The 25,930-nt window shown below is 43.7% G+C and overlaps 1 protein-coding gene and 1 pseudogene across 2 annotated transcripts; both read left to right on the top strand.

The window, feature by feature from the left end:
- The first annotated feature begins 3,676 nt into the window (after positions 1-3,676).
- Positions 3,677-8,448, top strand: LOC117701951 (large ribosomal subunit protein bL20m-like). The gene is given in 5 exon segments (XM_034493354.2): positions 3,677-3,782; positions 3,784-3,798; positions 3,882-3,992; positions 6,358-6,435; positions 8,094-8,448. Coding segments are annotated over 5 exon segments (450 nt in total). The 5' UTR covers positions 3,677-3,710; the 3' UTR covers positions 8,268-8,448.
- A 3,672-nt stretch (positions 8,449-12,120) lies between these two features.
- Positions 12,121-23,539, top strand: LOC117701950 (cyclin-L2-like; annotated as a pseudogene). Its single transcript, XR_004605904.2, has 11 exons — positions 12,121-12,422; positions 12,836-12,910; positions 13,126-13,234; positions 15,298-15,418; positions 17,681-17,745; positions 20,074-20,173; positions 20,496-20,600; positions 20,687-20,828; positions 21,322-21,430; positions 21,512-21,604; positions 22,526-23,539. The product of XR_004605904.2 is annotated as a cyclin-L2-like (transcript).
- Positions 23,540-25,930: the final 2,391 nt, after the last annotated feature.

The raw sequence follows: 25,930 nt of genomic DNA, 5'->3' as shown, positions 1-25,930 counted from the left end.
CACATATCTCCAGTCCTAGTAAACATACTTTTTTTTTTTTTTTTTTGGTTTTGCGAGACAGGGTTTCTCTGTGTAGTCCTGGCTGTCCTGGAACTCACTCTGTAGACCAGGCTGGCCTCTAACTCAGAAATCTGCCTGCCTCTGCCTCCAAAGTGCTGGGATTAAAGGTGTGCACCACCACCGCCGGGCTGTAAATATAAATTTTAATTATGTTATAAGTACACATTTTTTTCTTTTCTACGGTTTCTAAAAGCTCTGGTAGCATGCTATCCATCCTTGACCACTCCCTCAGCTAAATTCTACCTCATGCAGCTTAATATTTTCTAAACAAGTTTAGTAGATTCTTATAACATTGAGTTATTACTTCCCAGTTTCACTTACAGGCATAAACATATAGAAAATAAGTCTATAAATCAAACTTATAATATCATACAGATATTTTTTTTTATCAATTGTTTCTCTCTCTCTCTCTCTCTCTCTCTCTCTCTCTCTCTCTCTCTCTCTCTCTCTCTCTTTAAAATATTTATTTATTTATGTATGTACTACAGACACACCAGAAGAGGAAATTGGATTCCACTAAAGATGTTTGTGAGCCACCAGGTGGTTGCTGGGAATTGAACTCAGGACCTCTAGGAAGATCAGTCAGTACTCTTAATCACTGAGCCATCTTTCCAGCCCCCTGTTTATTTCTTTATTTTCAGCATTTCACTGTGTCTCCATAGGTGGCCTAAAACTAACTATGTAGACAGTCTGGCCTCCAATGCACAGAGGTTTGCCTACATCCATCTTCTGAGTACCGGGCTTAAAGGCCTCTGCCATGAGACCTGACTATTTCATTTTAAAAATATATTTTTTCTCCTTGGGAGGCAGAGGCAGGCGGATTTCTGAGTTCGAGGCCAGCCTGGTCCACAGAGTGAGTTCCAGGACAGCCAGGGCTACACAGAGAAACCCTGTCTCAAAAAACAAACAAAAAACCCCCAAATATATATATATATATTTTTTTTTTTCTTGTATATGTATATATGTGTGTATTCCTACCTGAGTGGGATATAGACACTGAAATGGCCACCTCCTGTAGACAGGCAGGACTTCCAGAGGAGGGAGTGGGACATCAACCCCACCCACAAAACCTTCAATCCAAAATTTGTCCTGCCTATTAAGATGTGCAGGGATAAAGATGGAGCAGAGACTGAGGGAACAATGACTGCCCCAACTTGAAACACACCCCATCTATGTGAGATAGCCCACCCTGTCACTGCTAATAATACTCTGCTATGTTTGCAGAGACAGGAATGTAACATAACTGTCTCCTGAGAGGCTTCATCCAGCAGCAGACGGAAACAGATGCCAAACATCAGGTAGAGATCAGGAGTCTTGTATAAGAGTCAGGGATAAAACTGAGCAAGCCAGAGGAGTCAAGGACACCATAAAAAAGACCTATAGAGTCAACTAACCTGGGCCCACTGCGGCTCACAGAGATTGAACCACCAACCAAAGAGCATGCAAGAGCTGGACTAGGCCCCCTATACACTTGAGGCAAATGTGCAGCTTGCTCTTCATGTGGTTCCCCTAACAAGTGGCACAGGGGCTGACTTGGATTCTGTTCCCTGACATTGGATCTCCTTCCTATTGGACTGCCTGGTTGGGCTTCAGTGGGAGAGGATGTGTGTCTTGTTGGGACTAGATGTCCTAGGGTGGGGTAGTACCCAAGGAGGGCTCCCTTTTCTCTGAGGAGAAGGGGGAGTGGGTGATAGTGGGAGGGATTTGTAAGAGTGAGACTGTGAGGAAAGGATGTTGCAGTCTGGATGTAAAGTGAATAAAAAAATAAATTATTGGAGAAAAAAGAAAAAAAAACAAAAGAAACTAGGAAAGAGCATGAGAAACACTCAGAGACACACATTTGCAAACAAAACCCATAAAAACTCAAAATCAGAAACCATAATTGTTTGGTTTCAAACCCTGGGACAAGGGATTGAGTTGCATATTTTATATATCAAAGCAGACCTGGCCTTCAGGTTCTCCCAGCATCCCTCAGACCCTACCTGGCACACCCTACCCTCAACCTTAAACTTTCCAGCCCAGGGGCTGGGCTGCCCTTCTGCCAGAGCTTCCTCCCTATATAATTCAGACATTTGGCACTCCTCTCTCAATCCTTTGGGCCAGTGAACTCACTAGAGAGGAGCTTCCCAATAAACCTGCCTTTAATATGTTCTAATCTGGCTTGAATTGGCTCATTTCACCTGTGAAGAAATAGCCTACCATCAATAATATATAAGCAGAACAGTAAAGTTAAAAAAAAATGCCCAAACAAAACAATATGAGACAACAAATCTCCCAAAATACCTTTAAATTTGTTTTCTGTTGGCCATCTGGGAGTGGGGCCTGCCCTTAAGGTGTGGTTTGTATACTGTGTAAGACTCCTCTAGAAAACTTTTTTTTTTTTTTTTTTTTTTTTTTTTTTTTTTTTTTGAGCAGCTGGTAATTGAAGATAGCTTCTTGGTTGGGGGGTGAGAGTTCATGTCTACTTCACTATCTGGAACCTGACGGACATTTGTTTTACTTTTTTTTTTTTTTTTTTTGGTTTTTTCGAGACAGGGTTTCTCTGTGTATCCCTGGCTGTCCTGGAACTCACTCTGTAGACCAGGCTGGCCTCGAACTCAGAAATCCACCTGCCTCTGCCTCCCAAGTGCTGGAATTAAAGGCGTGTGCCACCACTGCCCGGACTACTTTGTTGTTTTTGAGACAGGGTTTCTCTGTGTTCTGCTTCTGCTTCCCATGTACTAGGATTAAAGGCTTTTACCACCATGACAAAAGAATTTTTTTCATCCCATGTACATGGGTGTTTTGCTTGAATGCCTATCTGTGCACCTCATGTGTGCAAGGTGGCTGAGGAAGCCAGAATAAGATGTCAAATCATTTAGCACTATAGTTGTGAACAACGTTCTCAACTGCTGAGCCTCCTCTGAAGCTCCTGTAAATAACTTTTGTTTTGGGTTTTTTTTGGGGTGTGTATGCGGGGGATGTGTTTTGAGATAGGGTTTCTCTGTGTATCCCTGGCTGTTCTTTGACTTGTCCTGTAGACCAGGCTGGCCTCGAACTCAAGAGATCCACCTCCTTCTGCTTCCTGAGTGTTTGGATTGACCATCTGGCTTGGTAGCCAAGTTCTTAGTCAGGGCTTTACTCTGATAAAGTTGGTGAATAAACTAAATTCTGCTGTTCTTAGTCTTCATCTCAGTAGAGCTTGGATCTCCCACAAGTCCCGGAGCTCAGCTCTCCATCCTTCAGAGCTCCTGGAGCATCCCTGTGGGAGGTTGGGTTTCATCCCCAGCACATTTCTCGAGGACAGTTCATTTGAGCCTGTGACTTAAACTGGTTGTCTTTTGAATGGGTTTACTTGATTTAATTTTACTTTCATTTATGGTCAATTGATACCCACACAAGAGGGTTCTTTGGTCGTTTCTGTAAGTCCGATTTTCGTCCCGGACTGCTCTATCAACTTCATTATCATCCCCGCCAGCTTGGTCCCTCCAGTTTATGGTATCAGCTCTAGCTATTCACCTGCGTGCGGACCATATGGCACAACGGAACTCAGGGAGCGAGTCTAGAGGCGATCCGGAAGACAGTGCTCAAACACACCCAGGAGGGCTGGCCTTTCTGACCGTTGACCCGGAAGAGTTTATGGGAGCCCCTCTGGATTCGGGGAGCACATCATGGTCTTCCTTACGACGCGGCTCTGGCTGCGGAACCGCCTCACTGACCGCTATTGGCGGGTTCAGGAGGTGGCTGAAACACGCTCGGGTGAGTGCGCATGTCGGGGTCCCAGGGGGACACGGGTGAAGTTCTGCTTTGCCATCCGAACACCCTTCTTTTTCTTCATCCAGCATTTTAGGGGAAGGAAGAATCGCTGCTACCGGCTGGCAGTCAGGGCGGTGACCAGAGCCTTCGTTAAGTGCACGAAGTCCCGCAGACTTAAGAAGCGGAACCTGAGGACCGTAAGCACAGACCCTGGCATCCCGACTCCCAACCCCAGCTATCCTTCATCTCTCTAGTGCTAGGCTCTCTTCCCACACCCGGCTTCAGCCCTCCATGCCCCAGAGCTTGGCCTTCTGTATCCACAGGACGTTGGCCTTCATGCCCAGGGCATTCCCTTTACAATCTTTGGACAAAAGCTTTGTGAAGTGTTTTTCTGTCGTTTTGTGAAAGCTGCACTTGGGGGCCTGGGTCAATAGTTCTTGTAAGTACTTATGAGCTAAGTCAGCAGGGCCATAAGAAATGTCATTTCTGACCTTGACAGTAAGAAAGTGTTCCCTAAAGGCTCAGCCGATAAGAGGACTTGCTGGACTTCAAAACTGCCTAGACTTCTAGCTTCAAGGGATCAGACTCATTTTAGTCTCCACGTGCACCCACTCACACACTGTCACACAACATACCTATATAAGTTAGAATAAAAATACAGGACTCCATGAACTGAATGTGGGTACAGCATGATGGTGTGTTCACTGTGTGGACAGTGTTATTTTGGGCTTCTGTTTGTTCTCAGCTGCACAGGCCTTTGGGGTAGAGTGGTGCTGCCCCAGAACCTGGTGATTTGGGTTTTTTTTTTTGTTGTTGTTTGTTTGTTTTTGTTTGTTTGTTTTGTTTCTAGACAGGGTTTCTCTGTGTAGCCCTGGCCGTCCTGGAACTCACTCTGTAGACCAGGCTGGTCTACAGAAATCCGCCTGCCTCTGCCTCCCAAGTGCTGGGATTAAAGGTGTGTGCCACCACTGCCTGGCTGTTGATTTGTTTAGGCCCAAAGTGTCGGCCCGGGCGGTGGTGGGCCCTGAACATGCTAGGCATAGATTCTCTTGTGTGTATATACTCCTGCATATGCACGAAACTGGAGGCTAGAGGGTAATTTTCAAGAGTTTGTTTTTGCCTTTTCCTTGTTCAGGCAGAATCTGCCTTTCTGTTCCTGCTAGACTCTCTCTCTACCTGGTCCATGAAGTTCTGGCTCAACCATAGGAGTGCTAGGATCGCAGGTGTATGCTCCTGCATCCAGGTTTTTGTGTTCCAAGTATTGACCGCACTCAGGTCCTCAGGATTGCACAGTAGTAGGAACCATCTCTGTGGCATATGAATTTGGGAGCTATATCCACGCATTTTTATATGCCTGTGTGGTGTATAGAAGTCAGCTTGAAGAGTTAATTCCTCAGCTATCGCCCTGTTTTGTTTTGGTTTTGTTTGTTTGTTAGTTTGTTTTTGAAATGAGGATTCCAATTGGGACCTGAACATCTTAGGGTGCCTGGCCCTCCAAGCTTTAGAGAAACCAGATGTCACAGAACACTTCTTTAAGTTTTGAGTCTCAACTTGAACTCATGCTATTGCCCAGGCTTGTAGTCATGCCTCAGCTATACTGGGGGCAGGAGTTACAGAGCTACCCTACCAGACCTAGCCTTGCCTGTCTGCCTGTCTTATTTATTTATTGTTTGTTTGTTTGCTTGTTTGCTTGCTTGCTTGCTTCTGAGATAGAATCATACCATATAGCCCTACCTGCCCTGAAAACTCACTAGGTATACCAGGCTGGCCTTAAACTTGGCCTTCCTCCTAAGTGCTGGAATTTCAGGCATGCACTATCATCCTAGCTTGCTTGTCATTTATAAAGGAACTTTTTGCTTTACTTTTTGTGTTTTGTTTTGTGCTGTATTGCGTTGTTCAGACAGGGTCTTGCTGTGTAGCTCTGGTTGTCCTGGAACTGCTATATATACCAAGTTGGCCTCTAACTCACAGGGATCTGCCTTCTGCTCCAAGGCATCACTTGTACCACCAAGACTGGCTGTGTGCTTTGCTTTTTTGAGACAGTGTCTCAATATGTAACCTAGGCTGGCTGTAACTCCTGGAATGCTGCCTGCTTGTGATTCATAGTAGAGCTTGTCTGTATGAAATATATCAACGTTTGCTGCTGTTTTTTCTGAAAGCCTGTTTTTCTGAGAAGAAACATCTTACCTTTTCTACTTATTTTACAAGCCCTTTTTAGTGAAGTCAGAACCTTTGCTATAAACAAGATACAGATAAAACATTCAGAAATCAATATCAAACCATCCTGGAGTCAGGTGTAGTGGTACAGACCTTTATTCTCAGCACTAGAGAGGCAGAGGCAGGAGGATTTTTGTGAGTTTGAGGCCAGCCTGGTTTACATAGTGAGTTCTTGAACAGCCAGAGATGTATAGTAAAACCCAGTTAAGAAAGAAAGAGAGAGAGAGAGAGAGAAAGAAAGAAAGAAAGAAAGAAAGAAGGAGAAAAGAAGAAAGAAAGAAAGAAAGAAAGAAAGAAAGAAAGAAAGAAAGAATCAGTATTAAACATCTCATGTTTTAATTTTAGCTCTGGATTAATCGAATTACAGCTGCCTCCCAGGAACATGGCTTACAATACCCAGCATTTATTGTCAACTTAATTAAGGTAAGTTGAGGCCTTATCAAGGTGCTGAGCATATAAAGGGATCATGCCATCAGATGTGAGCCAACCTGGTAGTAATCCATGGGGTAGACATTAGTGCTACTAGGGCTGTATCCTAAACTACTTATTGTCTGGATGCAGTTCTGGCAACCTACCTGCCTTCAACAAGCCCTGCTAATAGTTTAGCATACTGTGAGCAGAGCATGTCATACAGTTGCCAACGTGGATGTTTCTGTAGGAAAGGAAAAAGGTAGAAAACTGATTTTAATTTTAGGATTTGAGGGGCTTTTTGTTTATTTATACTTTTATGTACAGAAATTATTTTACCTGTATGTGTTTACCTGTCTGTTTACCTGTCTGTGTACTACATCTGTGCCTGGTATCCTTGGATGCCAGAAGAGGGCATTGGGTCCCTAAGTTACAGATGATTGTAAACTGTCATGTAAACCTAAGTCCTCTAGAAGAGGAGTAAGTGCTCTTAACTGCTGAGCAGTCTCTAGCTGCCCATGGTTTTTCTTTTAAAAGAGTCCAGTGGTAGGCATTCCACTTCCACCTTATCACAGACATTGTTTTAGTGCTTTATAAGTGTTCTCTGGGTGACCTGAGGAGATATTATATCCTCCATTTTACTTATGTGGGCCTGAAGTTCAGAAAGTAGATTTGAAATCACAGGTCTATGGGGTGTGATGGTGCATATCTTTAGTCCAGACACTTGGGAGGCAGAGGCAGATGGATCTCTGAGTTTGAGGCCAGCGTGGTTTAGGTAGTAAGTTTCAGGACAACCAGAGCTATATAATAAAGAGACTTTGGGGGAAAAATAGAGGCGAGACAGAGAGACAGGGTGGGGGTGGAGGAGGGGGGAGGGGGAGAGTCAGTAAGTCATAGGTCACATAGTAGAGTCCACTCTATGCTTGAAAACAGTATTTAATATATATGGCCCATCCCCCTTTTCTTCTTTTCTTGCTTTCTGAAATCACCTGTTTTATCATCATTGCTAGGGCTAAAACCCCGGGCCTTGTGTATATGACTTCTATCAGTCAGTTACACTTTTAGGCTAATAGCCTTTCTCCTCTGAGCCAGAATCTCACCTTGAAATCACCTATATCTGTCAATCCTGTAGTCTTACTTGATAGGAATCACAGCTTAATGAGTTTGTATATCTCTAAAGTACAGTAAAGAGAGCCCAGGCCAGAAGTTTTAGTGCCCAGGTGACTCCTGCCCCTAACCATGGGACCCGGGCTTCATCTGGCTCTTCCATGCTGCAGCCTCTAGTGGTACCCTTCGTTGTCCTCACTCACATTTATCCTACAGAATCCTGCTATGTTCTCCATGCAAGATGTTTCTTTTGTGCCTTTCCCACAGCTCCTAAGTGTTCCACACTAATAGGGTGTTGGCTGGCTACTCTAGACTCAGTAGAGGTCTTGTGGCTGCATTCTCCTGTCCCAACATGGTATTTCTTGTATTCTATTGTAGTAGTTTCTTTTTGTTGGTTTATTATTGTTATTTTTTGAGACAGGGTACTTTTTATCTGGCCTGGAACTTTCAGGGATCTGCCTGCCAATGGCGCTACAGTGCTGGAAATAAAAGCATGTGCCACCACACCTAGTTTTCTCATGTAGTTTCTGATGCTCACTATAGGCTGTGGTTCTTTGTCTTTCCAGTGTCAGGTGGAGCTCAACAGGAAAGTACTTGTGGACCTGGCCATCTATGAACCAAAGACGTTTAAATCTTTGGCTGCTTTGGCTAAGAGGAGGCAGCAGGAAGGCTTTGCTGCAGCTTTGGGGGATGGAAAGGAGCCTGAAGGTATCTTTTCCAGAGTGGTACAGTACCACTGAAGGCTGCAGTGCTATAGAAACTGTTGTAAACAAGATAGGACCAAAAGGATTGTCACCAGTAAGTCTGATTTGTATTTATTTACATTTTAGTAACAGGCCTGAGGTGACAGGTTTTTACTCAGTGGCACAGCCCCAGACTGTCCTATAAAGATTGTAAAAATAAAGCCTTTGCAGTGTTGAACTTGTGAGTTATTTCCTGGCATCAAGTAATCCACCTTTAGGATATAAAGCTTCTGAATCGCCTGTAGATTTGCCATCATTGGCTGCCTATTATGGGAAAGGCTGAGTGGGAATAGTAGGATTCAGCTCTGCATGCTGCTTTTCCCTTTATAGTAGGGGTCCTGTATCAGGTTTTGAACTGACACCTCTCCCCCTAGTTGTCTGGTCTGCCTTAAGTACTTTCAAACTGTAGGCTTACTGTAAACATGATTGATATTAACCTTTTTGGTCTTTCCCTTGTGTATGGGCACGGACCCAGGGGCTCAACTGCTGAAGCCCCTAGCTGCATTTCCTCCTTTTTCCATGTTCCCAGTTGGGTACAAATCAGGGGACATGTGACAAGAGAATGTGATTCTCTTGGTCTCAGTTTGAAAGGATGTGTCAGCTTCAGAGGGGGTTTGGGGCAACTTCCAAACTTATATCATATAGCTCGGTCTTTTCACAAGGTTCGAAGGATAAATTCTGGACAATCTTGTTAGCAGTAGTACCTCAGCAGCTGTATTGACGATGCTGTACGATGTAGACTCTTCCTCCTACAGTATATGATGTGTTCAGGTCAGGTCCATCCTGACGTCTTGGGACCCTGCTTCACCCAAAGACCACCATCCTCTTAAACACCCTAATTTCCACGCCTCTGTCAAATTCTATAGTTTGTACTCCCTTACCTTCATTCTTGTGTCCACTGCTTGTTTCACATGATTGGTCTACATTTGATCTCACCATAGTAACTCTCTCCAAAGCCATTTCCTGGAAACAAAACCCAGCAGACCCTAACAATAACCTTTTCCTTGATTATTCCATTCTCTCTTCTAGCTAGGACAGTACTCCTGAGATGTGAACAAAAGGGTGCTCACCTAGAGAGGGAACCAGTTGATTGACCAGGAGGAAGGATACTACTGAAGCCCAATTGGTGTAGCCGTTGAGTTGATCAGAATTACTTAAGGGAGCAGAAATGACTCAAAAGCACACCATAGCATGAGTGGTAGCCTATGAAGACTGAGTGCATTGCACAGCTTACAGGCAGCCCAATGGGTTGGAGAGTGTCTCTCCAAGCACCTTGGGTTGTTTGAGAGTCTCTCAATAGTCCTTACAGCTGTTGACATGACATGCTTGGAGAGGGTACCTAATATTGTCAGTTTCAGGGACATCCTGAAGTTATTTTATTAACTTTTTTTTTTTTTTTAAACAAAACAAACAAAACACCACAGTATCCTGAGCTTTTAAATAGCCCTATCCCTAGCTGTTAATGGTATTCACTTTGTAGGTCAAGCTACCCTTAGACTCATAGCTCAGCCTGCCTCGGCCTCCTGAATGTTGTGGATTATAGGCATATGCCACCATGCCCAGCTACTTGTATCTTAAAAAGTTTACCCACAGAATGGAATGTTTTACTTCCTTTAAGAGCATCCTTTGTCTGTACTAGTTTCCTCTTCATGATTAAATGTTTTATTCTTGGGGGAAATTGTTAAATAATTGCAGCCACATTATATAGGAAAGGCTCAGATCTACTTTATTTGTTGAGCCCCCTGCTACAGAAGCCATAGTGCCTGTCTCTGCCTCCAGTTGGAACAATGCTGTACTATAGTGACACCATCCCTCATCTTAGGTTACCAGTTGTTCCTAGTTCTTCCCTCAGACTCAATGCACACTTTTAACACAAAATCAAGCCCTAATTTGCCTCCTATAATTTGTGGTGTTGTTGTCAATTTCATGTACTTCAAGAGTGATTCTGTGTTCCTGATCTCCTGCCTCTGCTCCCAAGTACTGGGATTATAGGTATGCACCCGCCATGTCTAGTTTCTGGGATTCAGGGTATTAAGCACAGGACTCCATGCATACTACAGAAGCTAACAACTCAGTTATATTCCCAGTCCCTAAAGATCATTTGGATCTGTCCTCTATGATTACTGTAAGCAAGCTTAAGTTTGGATTCTGTTTACTGAAGATTGCTACAAGGCCTTTTTGACGGTTTTTCATCAGCCTAAAGGTCATTGCACTAGGTATTTGTGTCTTGTTTACAATATGCTCAACACTTTGCCAGAGTGTTCAATACATATTACTCATTAGCTAATAGTTATTGAACAGATTAGGGGAGATACGGATCCATTTGGCCCCATCACCGAGCTTTGTTTTCTACTTCACCCAATAAAGTCGAGATACTGCAAATCACTGTTGAGTTGTGACCAAGCAGCCCTATCCAACATAGGTTTTTCTTCCTGGTGGATGTAACAGTTCTCTCCAGTACCAGAGTCTGAGTTGAGTGACTAGAGCACTCTTTTCTAATCCTTTGGCCAGCTTCAGTTTAGGGAATGGGCAAACGGGCTAAGCAGTTGTGCCTACCGTACAGCTGTAGCCTAGGGGTGGAACAGATGGATGGACAGCAGCAATGTGGCCATTACAGTGAGAGGACTGAGGATGAGATCTTTGTTGGATTTGCTTAGGAGTGGAATCAGATCAACCCACTACAGCTAGACTATGGAATACTGACTTTTGGCAGCCTTGTTGGCAGCTCAAAATACCTGAATTGGACCTATCCAGGAACCTCCTTAAACTCTAGTGTCTAACCTCCCAATGTTCCCTCTCACTGAACCTGGCCAAAATCTTGTTGAATAGCTTGAGATAACTGAGCAGTGACAGGTAATAACCACATTCTACTGTGTAGTAGAGCACTGTTTTGGGTGAAACTAGGCAGGTCCGGAATGGAGTCAGGAGTATTAATAAATCTTGTTCTGTAGGTCTACTACAAGCCTTTTCACTGTGATCTTAAAGGTCCCCAGCCATTTTTGGCCTGTATTTGCTACAGTAAATTTAGGGTAACTCTTTAAAAAAGATTATGTATATGAGTGCTGTGTTTGCGTTTGTGCCTGTATGGACAGAAGAGGATATCAGATTCCATTATAGATGATTGCAAGCCATGATGTCGTTGCTGGAACTCAGGACCTCTGGAAGAGCAGCCAGTGCTCTGAACTGCTGAGCCATCTCTCCAGCCCCTTCATCTGCACTTTTTAGTTTGTTTAGGTTTTGTTTTGTTTTGCAACAGGGTGTCTTAGTTTAAGAGCCATGACTGTCCTGGAACTCAAGCTGTAGAGAGAAGGCTGACCTTGAATTCACAGAGATTTCGCCTGCCTCTGCCTCCAAAGTGCTGGGATTAAAGGCACCACCGCCCGGCTTTTATCTGCACTTTTAATTCTGGCAGGATCCACCCCACAGCTTTACTAGAGCCAGAGGACAGAAGAGGGTTGAGAACTAAAGACCCTGAACTAAATCGCGGTGAAATGTTGTGCGCCTGGGACTGTGGGGGAAATAAGTTGTTCTGTCCCAACCCCACGGAAAGACTCCCTTCTAGAACCCCAGTTTTCGAGGCAGGAGCACTGTAATCTCCGGATTTAGCACTGTAATCTCCGGGCTTTACCGGACTGACCACTTCCGGTTCGGGCCAGGCCGCGGAGACAAGTGGTTAACGAGCAGCCCCACCCGTGGGTACTTCCGGCGTCAGTGCCTGACGCGATACTGAAGGACTGGTCGTACGGCCAACGGCGTCGAGACAGCGGTGACGTTTAGCCAATGGAAGCGGGTGGGGCGGGGCGGCCATGATCGTCTCGAGCAGCCGCCCTGACGGGAAGGGCCCGAAAAGAGTCGGCGGCACAAAATGGCGGCGGCGGCGGCCGGGGCTTCGGGTTGATGGCTTCCTGCGTTGGCGGCCTGCTCTTTCCGGCTCGGGGGGAGCAGCCCCAGGGTCTCAGGGGGGTGCTGATCGGTGATAGGCTATACTCCGGCGTGCTCATCACCTTGGAAAACTGCTTGCTGCCCGACGACAAGCTCCGCTTCACCCCATCCATGTCGAGCGGTCCCTCGACGTCGATACAGAGACTGGACTCCGCGTAGTGGGCTGCGAGCTCATCCAGGGCAGCCGGCATCCTGCTTCGCCTGCCGCAGGTGAGTGCCAGGCCGCGAGCTTTGTAGGTGGCCGTTCGCCGCCCGGCCGAAGTAGCGGGCCTTTGTTGTCTGTCGTCTTGGCTCACGTCCCGGAACCAGCCCTTCCTAGACTCTGAGTGAGGTCGGAGCCTGTACCTCTCTGCAGCCTTGAAATAACCTACCTGAGCCCGAGCTTCAAACCTGAGCGCCGATCGGCTTGGAGCAGGCCCCGCGCTCGGCCACCCCTCCCCCTCCCCCACCCCACTCGAGCGAAAGGCCCTTTTACCCCCTAGAAAAGCCTCGCGAAACACAAATCCTTTGGGGAAATGGAAACTGCCGTGGGCTGTTTGTCCTGGGGAAAATCACACAAGACATTTCAGCTGGCACAAGCTTAAATCCTGCGTTCAACATGATGGAACCTTCTCTGTCTCTAGGTGGCCATGGCTACAGGGCAGGTGTTGTTCCAGCGGTTCTTTTACACTAAGTCCTTCGTGAAACATTCCATGGAGGTAGGCTTCTTTCTGTTTTATCAGAGAAATGAATTAGGAGGAAACCTGGCCGGTTCTGCCCAGTACTTAGTCAACTGAATTCTGTTCTGGCAAAGTCTACACAGCTCTTCCCCTAGAGGCCTGTCTCTGTATCTTCTGGTTGTTTCTAATAGTTTTAATGCCTTGGAAGGTTCTCAGGTTGGGGAAAAACACCCATGTCCCAATGTACATTTCAGCATGTGTCCATGGCTTGTGTTCACCTGGCTTCCAAATAGAAGAGGCTCCAAGACGAATCAGGGATGTCATCAATGTATTCCATCGCCTTCGGCATCTGAGAGAGAAAAAGTGAGTCCTTTCCAGAGCTGTCATAATGTCTGTCATTGTTATACCAACCTGTGGATTTACAGTAGTTTTGTTGGCAAGTGTTCCAGATGCTGTCTTGGGACAGTTGGTAGGAGAGTACAATAAGCACGATCGCTAGCCGTCCTATCCCTGCTGGAACAATTCCTATATGATCATATCAGGTCACCATCCTACTGTCCTGTTTGTTCCATGGTTCTGCTGAGAACCTCCCAGCACAGACCCCTGGGTCTCACACTCAGCACTGTTAGTGACTGAACTGTCCTAGCATTGTAATATGTTGACCAATACTTCTGACCTTTCCTAGCCTGAAACCATTTGTAACAGAAATGTCCCTAGACTGTTTTTTGTTGTTTGTTTGTTTTGTTTGTTTGTTTTTTATATCTGGTCTTGCTGTGTAGTGGTAACTGGCCTGAATATAGGTGAAGCTGGTCTTAACCTCTCAGCAATCCCATCTCAATCTTTCTCACATGTGTGAACCACCATGCTCATCTCCAAACACTGCTTTTTAAAACATCCATGGAGAGCTAGGCATGGGGGCACAAGCCTTTAATATCAGCCCTCAGGAGGCAGAGACAGGAGGATCTCTGTGTTTGAAGTCAGCCCGGTCTACAGAGCTAGTTGCAAAATAGCCTGGGCTATACAGGGAAATCCTATCTAGCAAAAACAACAAGAAACTAAACAAAAACAACGCACCCTTAGAGCATGCCAGAAGTGGAGATGGAGATGTGAGCTTGTAACCCTAGTGATGTGATGAGAGGCGAAGATAGGAAGGGTCTGGTGTTCAGAGTCATTCAGTCACATAATGAATTTGAACCCAGCTTGGAGCACATACAGCCCCTTAACCTAAAAGAAACAGAACACGCATGCACGCTCGGACTTGTCACCAAGCCTGACAATCTGTATTTAGTTCTGGGATCAATGTAGTAGAAGGAGAATTGACTGCCACAAGATGTTCTGTGATCTCCACAGGCAGAACCCACATACCAACCAAATGTTATACAATTCTTTAAAGAACAAACACACTGGGTTGATGAAATAGCTTAGTGGGTAAAGGAGCCTGTTGTCACGCCTGAGCACCTGAATGTGATACTGAAGTCCCACATTGTAGAAGTGGAAGATGGCAACTGACTACAGCAGCCCCCCATAGAAAATTTAAAAAGAAAGCATCCATACATACCAACAGAACCAGAAAACGAATATCCCTAATAATAGACCAGTGCCCCTAGGCCTTGTCCCAGACTTTCTGCTCTTTCACAGAAGCCCTTTGGTTTTGTTTTATTCTGAAACAGTCTTGACTATGAAGCCTTCACTGGCTTCGAGCTTTGTGGAGACCAGGCTGATCTCACTCATATGGATGGTCTTCTTTCTGGTCCCAGAATGCTGGGCTTAGGGAAATATACTATCATACCCAGCTTAGTAGAAGCCCTTTAAAACCTGACCAGGTCTTTCTTTCTGTAGTCTATCATCCATATCTGCAGCTTTCTCATTCAAGAGTTCAACTAACTTGAAAATACTAGCGTTTGGGGGCGAGAGGTTTTGGGGAGTACAGGGTGGAATAATTTTTGTATTGAATATGTTTAGACTTCCTTGTCACTATTCCTTTTTTTTTTTTTTTAAAGATTTGTTTTATGTATATGATGAGTACACTGTCACTGTCTTAAGACACACCAGAAGAAGGCATCTGCTCCCCTTATAGATGTTTGTGAGCCACCATGTGGTTGCTGGGAATTTGAACTCAGGACCTCTGGGAAAACAGTCAGTGCTCTTACCTCTGAGCCATCTCTCCAGCCCCTTATCACTACTCCTTAAACAACATTTACAGTGTACCAGGTATTATAAAGTATCCAAGTATGGTATAAACTGTGAAGAGGCTATAGGGGTATTCTACCACATTGTATAAGGAACTCGAACACTCATAGGTATTAGGTGAAAGTTGTCATGGAACCAGCAACAATGTATACTAAGGGATGACTTTATAATATGGAATCTAAAAGATTTTGTTTGATTAATCCTGGTACAGAGCATATGCTTTGTCTTTTCTGCAGGAAACCTGTGCCTCTGGTGCTGGATCAAGAGTATGTTAATCTAAAGAACCAGATTATAAAGGCAGAGAGACGGGTTCTCAAGGAATTGGGCTTTTGTGTCCATGTGAAGCACCCTCACAAGGTGGGTTTGACTTGGCACCTTCAGCCACCCAAGTCACACTTGAACTGACTTCCATGTGTGCAGGTGTGAAGGCCTTGAAGAGTACTGAATGTTTCCCCCTCACTTGGTTTTCTTGTTTATGTCTAGAACTTAAAATTAGTCCTTTATTTATCAACCTTTTATAATTGTTACTTTTAGTAATATAAGAGTGTTTGAAATGGTGTCTTTTAGATTTCAGCTTTCAAAAGCAGTGGTAACATTTGAAGTTTAATTCATTAACATACATTTTTCTTGCCTGGCTTGGAAGTTTTCAGCTACATTTCAGTAGGAGGCCAGTCTTCCCTATGTGAGACCTTATCTCAAAAATAAACAGGGCTCAGCCTTGGGTGGTAGCATACAACTTTAATCATAGCACTTGGGAGGCTAAGGCAGGTAGATCTTTTGAGTTCAAGGCCAGCTTGGACTACATAGTAAGTTCCAGGGCAATGAGGCTAGGTAGTGGAAGTTTGTCTCAAAAAAGCAAACAAACGAAAAAACAAGTATAGATAAAACAGAGCAGTATCCAAGCCTGTCAGTCTGAATTCTGTCTGAAATACATGTAAAGGTATAAGGAAAGAAACAAGCAGTTATACAAAGTTGTTCTCTGACCTCATTTACACTCTAGCATAACAGTAACATCATGTACACACGATAATAATTGAAAAGTACAATTGTTTTTTAAGCCTACATTTTTAAAAAGATTATTTATGTATTTTATGTATGTAAATATTCTTTATGCACACCAACAGAGGGAATCAGATCCATGGTTGTGAGCCTCTGTGGTTGCTGGGAATTAAACTCAGGACTCTGGAAGAGCTGTCACTTGCTCTTAATCACTGAGTCATCTTTAGCTCCACCTACACTTTTTTTAACAGTAAAATTTTTAAGTGCATGTGTGTGCAAGAACATTTGGAGTCCAGAGGAAAACTTCCTCCTGAGAAAGGTGTTCTCGTTGGCCTGGACCTCACCAATTAGGTTAGACTGGCTAGCCAGTGAGCCCCTCTGCTTCCCAAGTCCTGGAATTAAAAATGTAAATCACTGGAGGCTAGAGAGATGGCTCTGCGGTAAAGAGGACTGGCTGTTCTTTCAGAGGATTGGGGTTCAATTCTCAGCACCCACATGTCAGCTCAACTGTCTGCAACTCCAGTGCCAGGGAATCTGACACTGGCATATAGGCAAAACACCGGTGCACATAAAATAAGAATAAATATTTTTTAAAAAAACAAACAAAACAGTGAGTCACTGCTGGGTGTTGTGACACTCAGCTTTAATCCCAGCACTTGGAAGGGAGAAGCATGTGGATCTTTGAGTTTGAGGCCAGCCTTGTCCACAAAGCAAGTCTAGGACGGCCAGGGCTCTGTTAAATAGTCACACCTTGTTTTGAAAAAAAACGAAACAAAAAGTATGGGCTATCACACCCAGCATTTTAATATGGAATCTGGGGATTATGAGGCAAGCACTTTACTAACTGAGCCCATAAGAGCTTAGCCCAATTCTTGACTGTTATTTTAGTAATGGCTTTAATATGTCTGTGGTAGAACAGGAAGAATTCTGAATCTTTTTATTTTAAAATAGTCCAAGCACATGCTGAGTAGAAGTACGTTTATTGTACTATTTCATGGGTGTTTCATCTAGTTTAGCTAAACTCTTTAAAAGTTCAGGCGTAGCTGCGTGAGGTGGTACAGGCCTTTAATCCTAGCACTTTGGAGGCAAAAGGAAAGCAGATCCGAGTTTGATAACCAACCTGGTCTCCATTTTGAACTTTAGGCCTCAACATACCAAACCCAACAATTGTTCATGTTTACTTCTGTAGCCTTGCCATTTTTTCTTGCATATTTGAGTTTCTGGCATTAAATTCTTGTAAATTTTCCGCTAAATATTTTATGTGCTTTTCTTAATTTGTTTAATGTTATTTTCATGTTTTGTACAACTTGACTACTGGGGTACAGGGATGTATAGGGCAGACTAATCTTGATTGTTGGAAAAGGTGTTGTCAACGAGAATGAAAATGAGCCATATGGGAAACGGCTTCTATGCCATGGGGTGTGGCTTGGTTTTCTCTTGGTTGCACTCTGCCCAACTATAAAAGCAGGTAGCAAGCACATCACAAAAGTTGAGCTGTCTGCCGGATGTCACCAGGAACACCCTGAGATAGCTTGAGGTTCTTTTGCTGCATGGACACCAAGATCTGAGTTCCTTGCTCCTGAAGTTTTTGGTAATAACTGCCTGACCCATATCTTCCAGATAATCGTTATGTACCTTCAGGTGTTAGAATGTGAGCGTAATCAACACCTGGTCCAGACTGCATGGTGAGTTGATTTTCCTTGTTTCATGAGACCAGCAAGGGCAATTGAGGAATATATTATTTAAGGCACTTGGGCAGTGGGTTGTCATCCCATGACTTGGTTATGGGCTGGAATTGTCCCAGTGCCTAGTGATCTGCCCTATAATTACTTATCAGCCTCCCCCAAATTGACAGGGACAGGCTTAACGGTAAGGTGGCCTACCCCTGCCCATACATTTCCAACTGTCCCACCCTGAGAGAGTAGTCAGTGGGCTTCCTTCTGGGTTTGTCAGCTGGGTATATAAATGTTATAGGTGATAGTTCAATCCACAGAATCAGTGGTATTGTTTCCAGGGAATGTGTATCCCTTGAGGGAAGGGAAGATGGGAATTTGCTGCTGTCCTGGGTTGGTTTTAGCAGACTTATGCTAGAATGAAGCCTGAAGTAAAAATTTGGTATTGGGATATATTTTCCCCACAGAGTTAAGTCTATAGGGGTCATATTGCTGACTGAATTGTCTGGTGCTATGACATGCTTTATAGAGAACCTGTTTTGACTTTTCTTTTCTGTACTCTTTCAATCAAAGGGTAGCCTCTGAGGGTAAGTGACTAAGACTTCTCCTCTGCTGTCCAAGCGCTTTGGTGCAGGGACAGCGGCCGTCTTCAGCCAATCCAGTGCAGGCTCTCCACCGAAGGCTGGCTCTAGACTGGTGGTATGCGTACCCAATAGTATAGAAATGGCCGACTGCTGCTTGTGGTTCTCTGACGATTGTGCTTCTTGTTAATCCTGTCATGCTTGGTAATTGTATCAATTAGAATTGATAACTGTCTTGACTTGAATTTTGTTCTTTTAAAACTGCTGTACCTGTGCAATAAAGATGCAATACCTTCTTTAAAAACAATTGTATAGAAAGCTATAAGACCTGAAGTGACAAAATTGGCATGGTGGAAATTCAGGCTGTTACTGGATCCTATCATCTATTCTCTCAACCTGCTCTTTTCAGCAGCTTAAGTGGGACTCATTACAGTAAAGGTGTGCATCTTTAAGTTAAAATATTGTAATTTATTTCAAATGTAGCATTAAGTTTAAATATACCTTTGAAGGCTTTCACTTGTTTTTAGATCAAAGTTAATGAATTAATATATTTGAATACTAAAATTTCCTTACTAGTAGTAAAATTATTGATGGTTCTATCTGTGAATGTTTAAGCTGTTTAGCTACAGAATGGCTCCTGGGAGATGGGCAGCACCGCTACTGTTCTGGCTTCCCTTCCTGGGCCAGCTGCCTCTTACAGGCATCTGTAGAATGTATTGTTTAAAATGTCAGAGTGGGTTTGAATGTTATCTTCTCTAAGGTTTTAGGGCAGAGATGCTGGGTGGGAGCATTAAATCTCTCTCATATGTGGTACAGCCTGACTGACAGGGTATGCTGTACCATTGGATATGTTGGGCGGTGTATATAATAACCTCATGATGTGTTTTCTCATGAATTGTTTTTGCATTGTTGATAAAGCTAGTATACCCTTTGGTTTTAGCCTATAAAATTTAAATATATAAAGAAAATATTAAAGATGTAGTCAATTTTAAATGACCTTTAACTTTTCTAAAAATGTGAAGTTTTGTACTTACATATCATCTAAAGTATTATAGCATTTTTAAGCGTACTTAGTCTGATGGCACTTTTAGTGTTTTGTTGCTGTTGTCTGATTTTAATGAATGTTCATTTTAAGACTCCTTGTTGAAATGGGACAGTTTCGTTCTTTGATAAGCCTGAGAAGAGGATTCCCTTGGGTGTTGACCTCTCAACATGATGTGCCCATGCATCTGAACTGAACCCAAGGGCCTTTCCCTTTTCCAAGTGGACTCCCTCCCTGGAGCTGCGGCTCAGTCATCTGGAGAAGGACCGGGCGACAAATGCTGCCTGAAGAAAAGGAACACAGGAGGACAGCTTGTCCGACAGTTGGGAGGCTTCATGCTCAGCCTTCTCATTTGAGTTTGCATGTTTCTCTGCACTATGGATTCTGAACATTTAGATTTCTTTAATCAACTACATCTTAACTACTAAGTAGCATTTTCTTCCTACGCACTGTGCTTTGCATGATAGCAGGTCATAGAGAAGGAAAAGTAAAGTTAAAGTCGGTTCTCGTTCATAGCAGCGTTGTCTGACATTCAGCCAGCTTTTTCCCCCCAGTGATTTATTTCTTTTGTGTATTCAGACTGTCCCCTGTTACCTATGGGGATTCCCAGAGTACCCAGCACAGTCCTAGTGTAGAACCCTTAGGAATAACAACCTTTGATGACAGGTGGTAGCATAGTTGCCCATGGCATTACAGTCTTCCTGGTTTTGGTTTCAGGAACTACATGAATGACAGCCTTCGCACGGATGTCTTTGTGCGGTTCCAGCCTGAAAGTATTGCCTGTGCCTGTATCTATCTTGCTGCTAGGACACTGGAGGTAAGTATGTGGTTGTCTGGGTTTTAGTTTAGATTCTAGATATTTCTCCAGCCTGTAGGAAATGTTAATATATTTGTCAAACTAGGTTCACTTGCAACGGTTTCTTTGTAACTGGCAGGCCATTTTCAGGTGTTGCCCTAAGAATCTTACTGGCCTTGAAGTGTTTGGTGGTGGTAGTATTATTTTGAGACAAGGTCTCTGTTATGTAGCTCTGAAAGATCAACCTACTTCTGCTTTCTGAGTGCTAAGATTAAAAGGTATGCACCACTATACCTGGCCTTGAAGTTTTTAAGCAAAGTAACACAATATCTTGTGTTCACAGATCCCTTTACCCAATCGTCCACATTGGTTTCTTTTGTTTGGAGCAACTGAAGAAGAAATTCAAGAAATCTGCTTTAAAATCTTGCAGCTTTATACACGGAAAAAGGTTCCTCTGTATGTTTTTGTGTTTTGTTATGTACTTGTATTTGGCCAGAAGCATCTGGTTCTGAATGGATGATTCTGGCTTTTCAGGTTGATTTGACACATCTGGAAAGTGAAGTGGAAAAGAGAAAGCATGCCATCGAAGAAGCAAAGGCTCGAGCAAAGGGTCTGCTCCCAGGGAATGCGCCAGGTCTGGAATGTGCTGCAGGGTTCTCACCTGCTCCCAAGCTGGGTGAGTGTCCAGAGTTTATTTCCCACAAAGGGACAGCAATTTGTGACCTTCTAACTTTGGTTTTGGAGTATGTGCTTCAGCTTTCTTTGAGTTGACCCTGAAGCTTACCTCAATAGTATGCTGGTACTAGAATCTCTAGCAATCTGTTAGTAATTCTTAAAATAAGTCAAGGAGGCCCTAAAGGTTGTGTTTTTATATTAACATGCACAGCCATTCTAAACTGCTGGTTTGTTTCATTTTTTTAAATCACATTTATCAAGTTGACTTGTCAGCTGATTTAAGGTTTTATACTTAGACTCTATGATTATATTGTTAGAACATGGAATATGATCCTCATTCCCTGGGCTCTGAGGAAAATTTATCTGAACAAAAGACCTGTCTGAGTCTCGTGTGTATTTTCATTCTTGTCCCAGGGTCTTGTCTTATATTGCTAGTGTATTTTGATTGAAGAAGTTTCTGATTATGGTTTTTAATTCCTTACATGATTCAGTAGAATCCCCCAAAGAAGGTAAAGGAAGCAAGTCCTCCCCACTCTCTGTGAAGAATGCCAAACGGAAAGTGGAAGGCCCAAAGAAAGTCAAGGGTGACAGCCCTGTCAATGGGTAAGAGGCTCATTTGTTGCCTGGACAGACATTGAAAGCTGAAGATGCTCTGGTCTATAACTACTCTACTCCTGTTTGCAGGTTGCTAAAAGGGCAGGAGAGTCGAAGTCAAAGCAGGAGTCGTGAGCAGAGCTACTCAAGGTCCCCGTCACGGTCTGCTTCTCCGAAGAGAAGGTGTGTGCCTGGAGCTTACCCATAAGACCCTAACTAGGTGTTCTCTCAGGGTAATAGCAGGGCATGTAGATGTCTCTTGGGATCGTGGAAACATTGGCTCCTGTTTGATTGATTGATTGATTATTTTGAGAGATGGGCTTTCTCTGTAGCCCTAGCTTTCCTGGAACTCTGTAGACCAGCCTGGCCTTGAATCCTTTATCTCTTTGCTTTAATAATTCATTTTTATTTTATATGTATTGGTGCTTTACCTGTATTATGTACATCTGTGAAGGTGTCAGATTCCCTGGAACAGGAGTTACAAGATAATTTTGAGCTGCCATGTAGGTGCTGGGAATTGAACCTGGGTCCTCTGAAAGAACAGTCAGTCCTCTTAGTCATTGAGCTATCTCTATAGCCCTGGGTTTTTAATTATATGTTTTCTTTCTTTGTTTTTTTGAAACAGGGTTTCTTTTTTTGTATTCTATCCCTGGCTGTCTTGAAACTCATTCTGTAGAGTAGACTGGCCTCGAACTCAGAGATTTACCTCCCTCTGTCTCCCATGTGCGTGGATTAAAGGTGTGCACTACCACACCCAGGGGGAGGCGGCTCTTAATCTGATGTGGTTCTTTATTTGAATTTAAGAGTCTCTTTGCTGTCCAGTGGTGGTGGCACACACATTTAGTCCCAGTACTTAGGAAGCAGAGACAGATCTCTGAGTTTGAGGCCAGCCTGGTCTACAGAATGGATTCCAGGACTACACAGAGAAACCATGTTTCAAAGAATCTAAATGTGTGTGTGTGTGTGTGTGTGTGTGTGTGTGTGTGTTGTTATATATTTATTTTAAAAAGGGTGCCCCTTGCTACCTCCTCTGCTTTGTTTGTTAGGGCTTGGCTAGGACAGGTGACGATAGTTTTGTTCACAAGGATGTTTTCCTCTCCACAGGAAAAGTGATAGTGGCTCTACCTCAGGTGGGTCCAAGTCACAGAGTCGTTCTCGGAGCCGCAGTGACTCTCCTCCAAGGCAGGTACACCGTGGTGCTCCCTACAAAGGTTCAGAAGTGCGGGTCTCCCGGAAATCCAAGGACTGCAAGTACCTCACCCAGAAGCCACACAAGTCTCGTAGCCGGAGCTCCTCTCGCTCCCGAAGCCGGTCACGAGAGCGGACAGACAATTCTGGAAAATACAAGAAGAAAAGTCATTACTATAGAGATCAAAGACGAGAGCGCTCAAGGTCATATGAGCGCACAGGCCATCGCTATGAGAGGGACCACCCTGGACACAGCAGGCATCGGAGGTGAGATAGGTTCCCTGGTGGTTGCCCTTGGTCCCTCCCTGTTGGGCACACCTTGGCTTCAGTGGCCTTGTAGCATGATGTTTTTTGAAAATGTTTTTGATTGGACCTTGAGGTGAATTTGATTGATGAGACAGTGGGCAAGGTGCCCTTCAGGCTGGCCTGGGGAGTGCTGCACATCTGTCCCAGTTAATGGTCCACCTCAACTGCAGACCTTCAGGTAGCTGGATGGAACAGCAAAGGCACACGTCTCCGTTGGCGTGGCTTGGTGCTATTGACAAGCTGTCTCTTCACTCCTAAACTGATACTCAATTACGTTAAGACAAGAAAGATGATTTTTCAAATCTTTGCCTATATTAGGTTGTACTTGTGTACATATTTTACAGTGGTTCACAATGAGAAAATGGCCTTAATAGCCCCCTTGTTCTCTATTCACGTTGTAAATAAACATGTTTAATACAAGTGAAAGCTATATATGAGAACTCGGAATTTTGATTCTGTTAGCTTAACACTTGTATAAAAAATTGAGATTTTTAAAATGTGACGGTATTTAGGTCTGTGTTGAAAGTCATATATTTTTATCTGTGCAATGCTGAGTGCAGGCCACCAGCTCGAGAGAAATTTTATGTGGTTGAATAAACAATTCTCAGGACACTTGTTATGTAAGACTTTGTGGACTGTCATTCTGCTTGTTTCCTTGTGTGCATGCCTGGGGCTTGGCTGTGGGACTCAGGCCTGGTGGGAGTATTTGTGTGCAACTGTGCACTGCCAGCTTGGCTATTCTAGGGGCTGTGTGAGCTGTGTATTCATTCCCTGGTCCTTGCTCCCTGTTCTGATTAAAGTGTTGGATTTTGTAATGAGCTCTGTGCCATCCTGAAACCATCTGTCCTTAGAGTTGAAGGGAGGGAAGATACATTATCAATGTGCAACTGAAGGGCCCCAGCCTAAGGGTCATTCATGGCTTTATTATTATCATCACTCATGTGGTAGTGATAGCCACAGGGATAGCCAAGAAAGGCTCCTGGGTTCAGAACTAGCATCTGAACCTCTGGACAGTAGAAAGAGGAGTTGAGTAAGCATACTCTTTGAATGGATATTTCCTGTCAAAAGGGACTGGCTCTTTTCCAGGGCCACTTTCGTAGACCAGCATCTACAGAGACAAGTATAAGCCTGTTCCCCTACCCCACTGCAGCCTCAGTAGCCAGAGCGTACATGTAGCCTGCCTATATTGTCTGAGTAACAATGCTGGGGCTAGTCAAATCCTGCTCAGGCCAACTTCATGGTTCCCTGTCCCTACACAAAGGAGTAAGAGGTGAGTCAACTCAACTGCAGTGGTTCCCAGGTCATGGGGACCATTGACCAATATATACCATTTGTGGGCCCTGGTGAGAGAAAGCAGTTTATCCAGGTAGCCCTTGTGTTGGGGTGGTATGATCAACCTTTTCCTTCCCTCTAAGGCAGTAGTTCCTAACTGTGGGTCTCTACCCCTTTGGGGTTGAATGACATTTTCATAGGAATCGCAGAAGATCTTCAGAAAACAGATATTTAAGTTACAGCTCATAACTAGCAAGATTAAGCTTGTGAAGAAGTAGCAATGAGCATAATTTTATGGTTGGGATCACAACAGTATTAAACTATATTAAAGAGTCACAGCTTTAAGAAGAATACGAACCACTGCTCTAAGGAGATCCGTGTAGCACAGGGTACAGAAGCCACTGGATGTTTTGCCTTGTCCACATACTCTGCATCAAGAACCCTGTGGTTCAGGCAGTGATACTGTTGTTCACTGGTCACTTTATTTGATGCAGGAGGCACTCACTATATAGCTTTTTCTTCATTGTGTATAGTACTCCAGTAACTCTTGAGAACATAGAAAATAGTGTAAAAAAAAGAAACCAGCACGATACATTAACTATTAAAAAAAAAAAAAAAGAATTGGTAATTGTGATGGAGATAAGCCTTTAATTCCAGCACTTGGGAGACTCAGGCAGTCGGAGGCCAACCTAGTCTCTATAGTGAACTCCAGGATAGTACATAGAGAGACCCTGTCTCAAATAAAAAGTGTGGTTGAGGAATGTAGCTTAGTTGAATGTAGTGGGGCATTTAATAGAGCATTGTACCTGGCGTAAACTCCCTAACACTAACCCTGAGTGATGGTGCACCTAGGCTTTGAAGTAATCTTTATAAAAAAAAATCAGTGTAAGCTTTTTATCAGTAAGAGATTATTTCTATGAGCTATCACCTTAGCAGCCACATTATTTAATAAGCTGTTCTATTCCAGGTGTTACATTTTTATAGAATTTAACCAAGAGTTTCCAGAAAACAACCAAAGTGCAGAGACAAATCCTCAGTATAAAACAGATAAGAGCGTATCCAATGATACAGTTCAAATTTATGAATTTTGCTCTGAGTTTATTTACTATGAAAATTAAACATTCAATTAATTATTAATTAGATGACCATCATGTCATGAATGACTAATACCTGTAGAAATTTAAGTGTTGGCTTAGTACTATACTCTGGTTTTGATTGTTTCAGTAGTATAAGTTGGGCTTGTTTTGATCTTTTTTTTCCCCTTGAAGGAATCATTGATAGTTGTTAGTTATTCCTGCTATGAGGGTGTGGTGGATAGCCCTAGCCTCTTGTTGTCATGGTAACTCCACTCCTGGGAGGGGCTGCGAAGGAGGAGTGAATCTTGTAAACCTTCTGTCCAATCAAATTTGTTAAATAAAGGCTACAGCCAGTGATTGGGCAGTAGAAGAGGAGTGGGAGGAGCCAGAGGGAGGAAAAGAGGAAGAGGAGGGAGCCGAGGAAGGGAGAAGGCGGCGCGGAGCGGAGTTGGCAGTTGGTCGAAGCTAGAGGGCAGTTGGTGGAGAGAGAGAAGACAAAGAAGACCTTGACCTAGGAAACCGCAAGTTGTTAAGAGCTCTCATAGCCCGGGAATAGTGTAGTTTAATGGTAAATCTGCCCAATCTAGGAATGCAGCATTCATTTGATTAAAAAAAAAAAAAAAAAAAAAAATGTGGTGGATAACCCTAGCCTCTTGTTGTCATGGTA

The sequence above is a fragment of the Arvicanthis niloticus genome, unplaced genomic scaffold (genome assembly GCF_011762505.2).
Source record: "Arvicanthis niloticus isolate mArvNil1 unplaced genomic scaffold, mArvNil1.pat.X pat_scaffold_351_arrow_ctg1, whole genome shotgun sequence".
Lineage (NCBI taxonomy): Eukaryota > Metazoa > Chordata > Mammalia > Rodentia > Muridae > Arvicanthis > Arvicanthis niloticus.
Note: the sequence above shows the minus strand (reverse complement) of the source record. Positions and strands in the feature narration are given on the sequence as shown.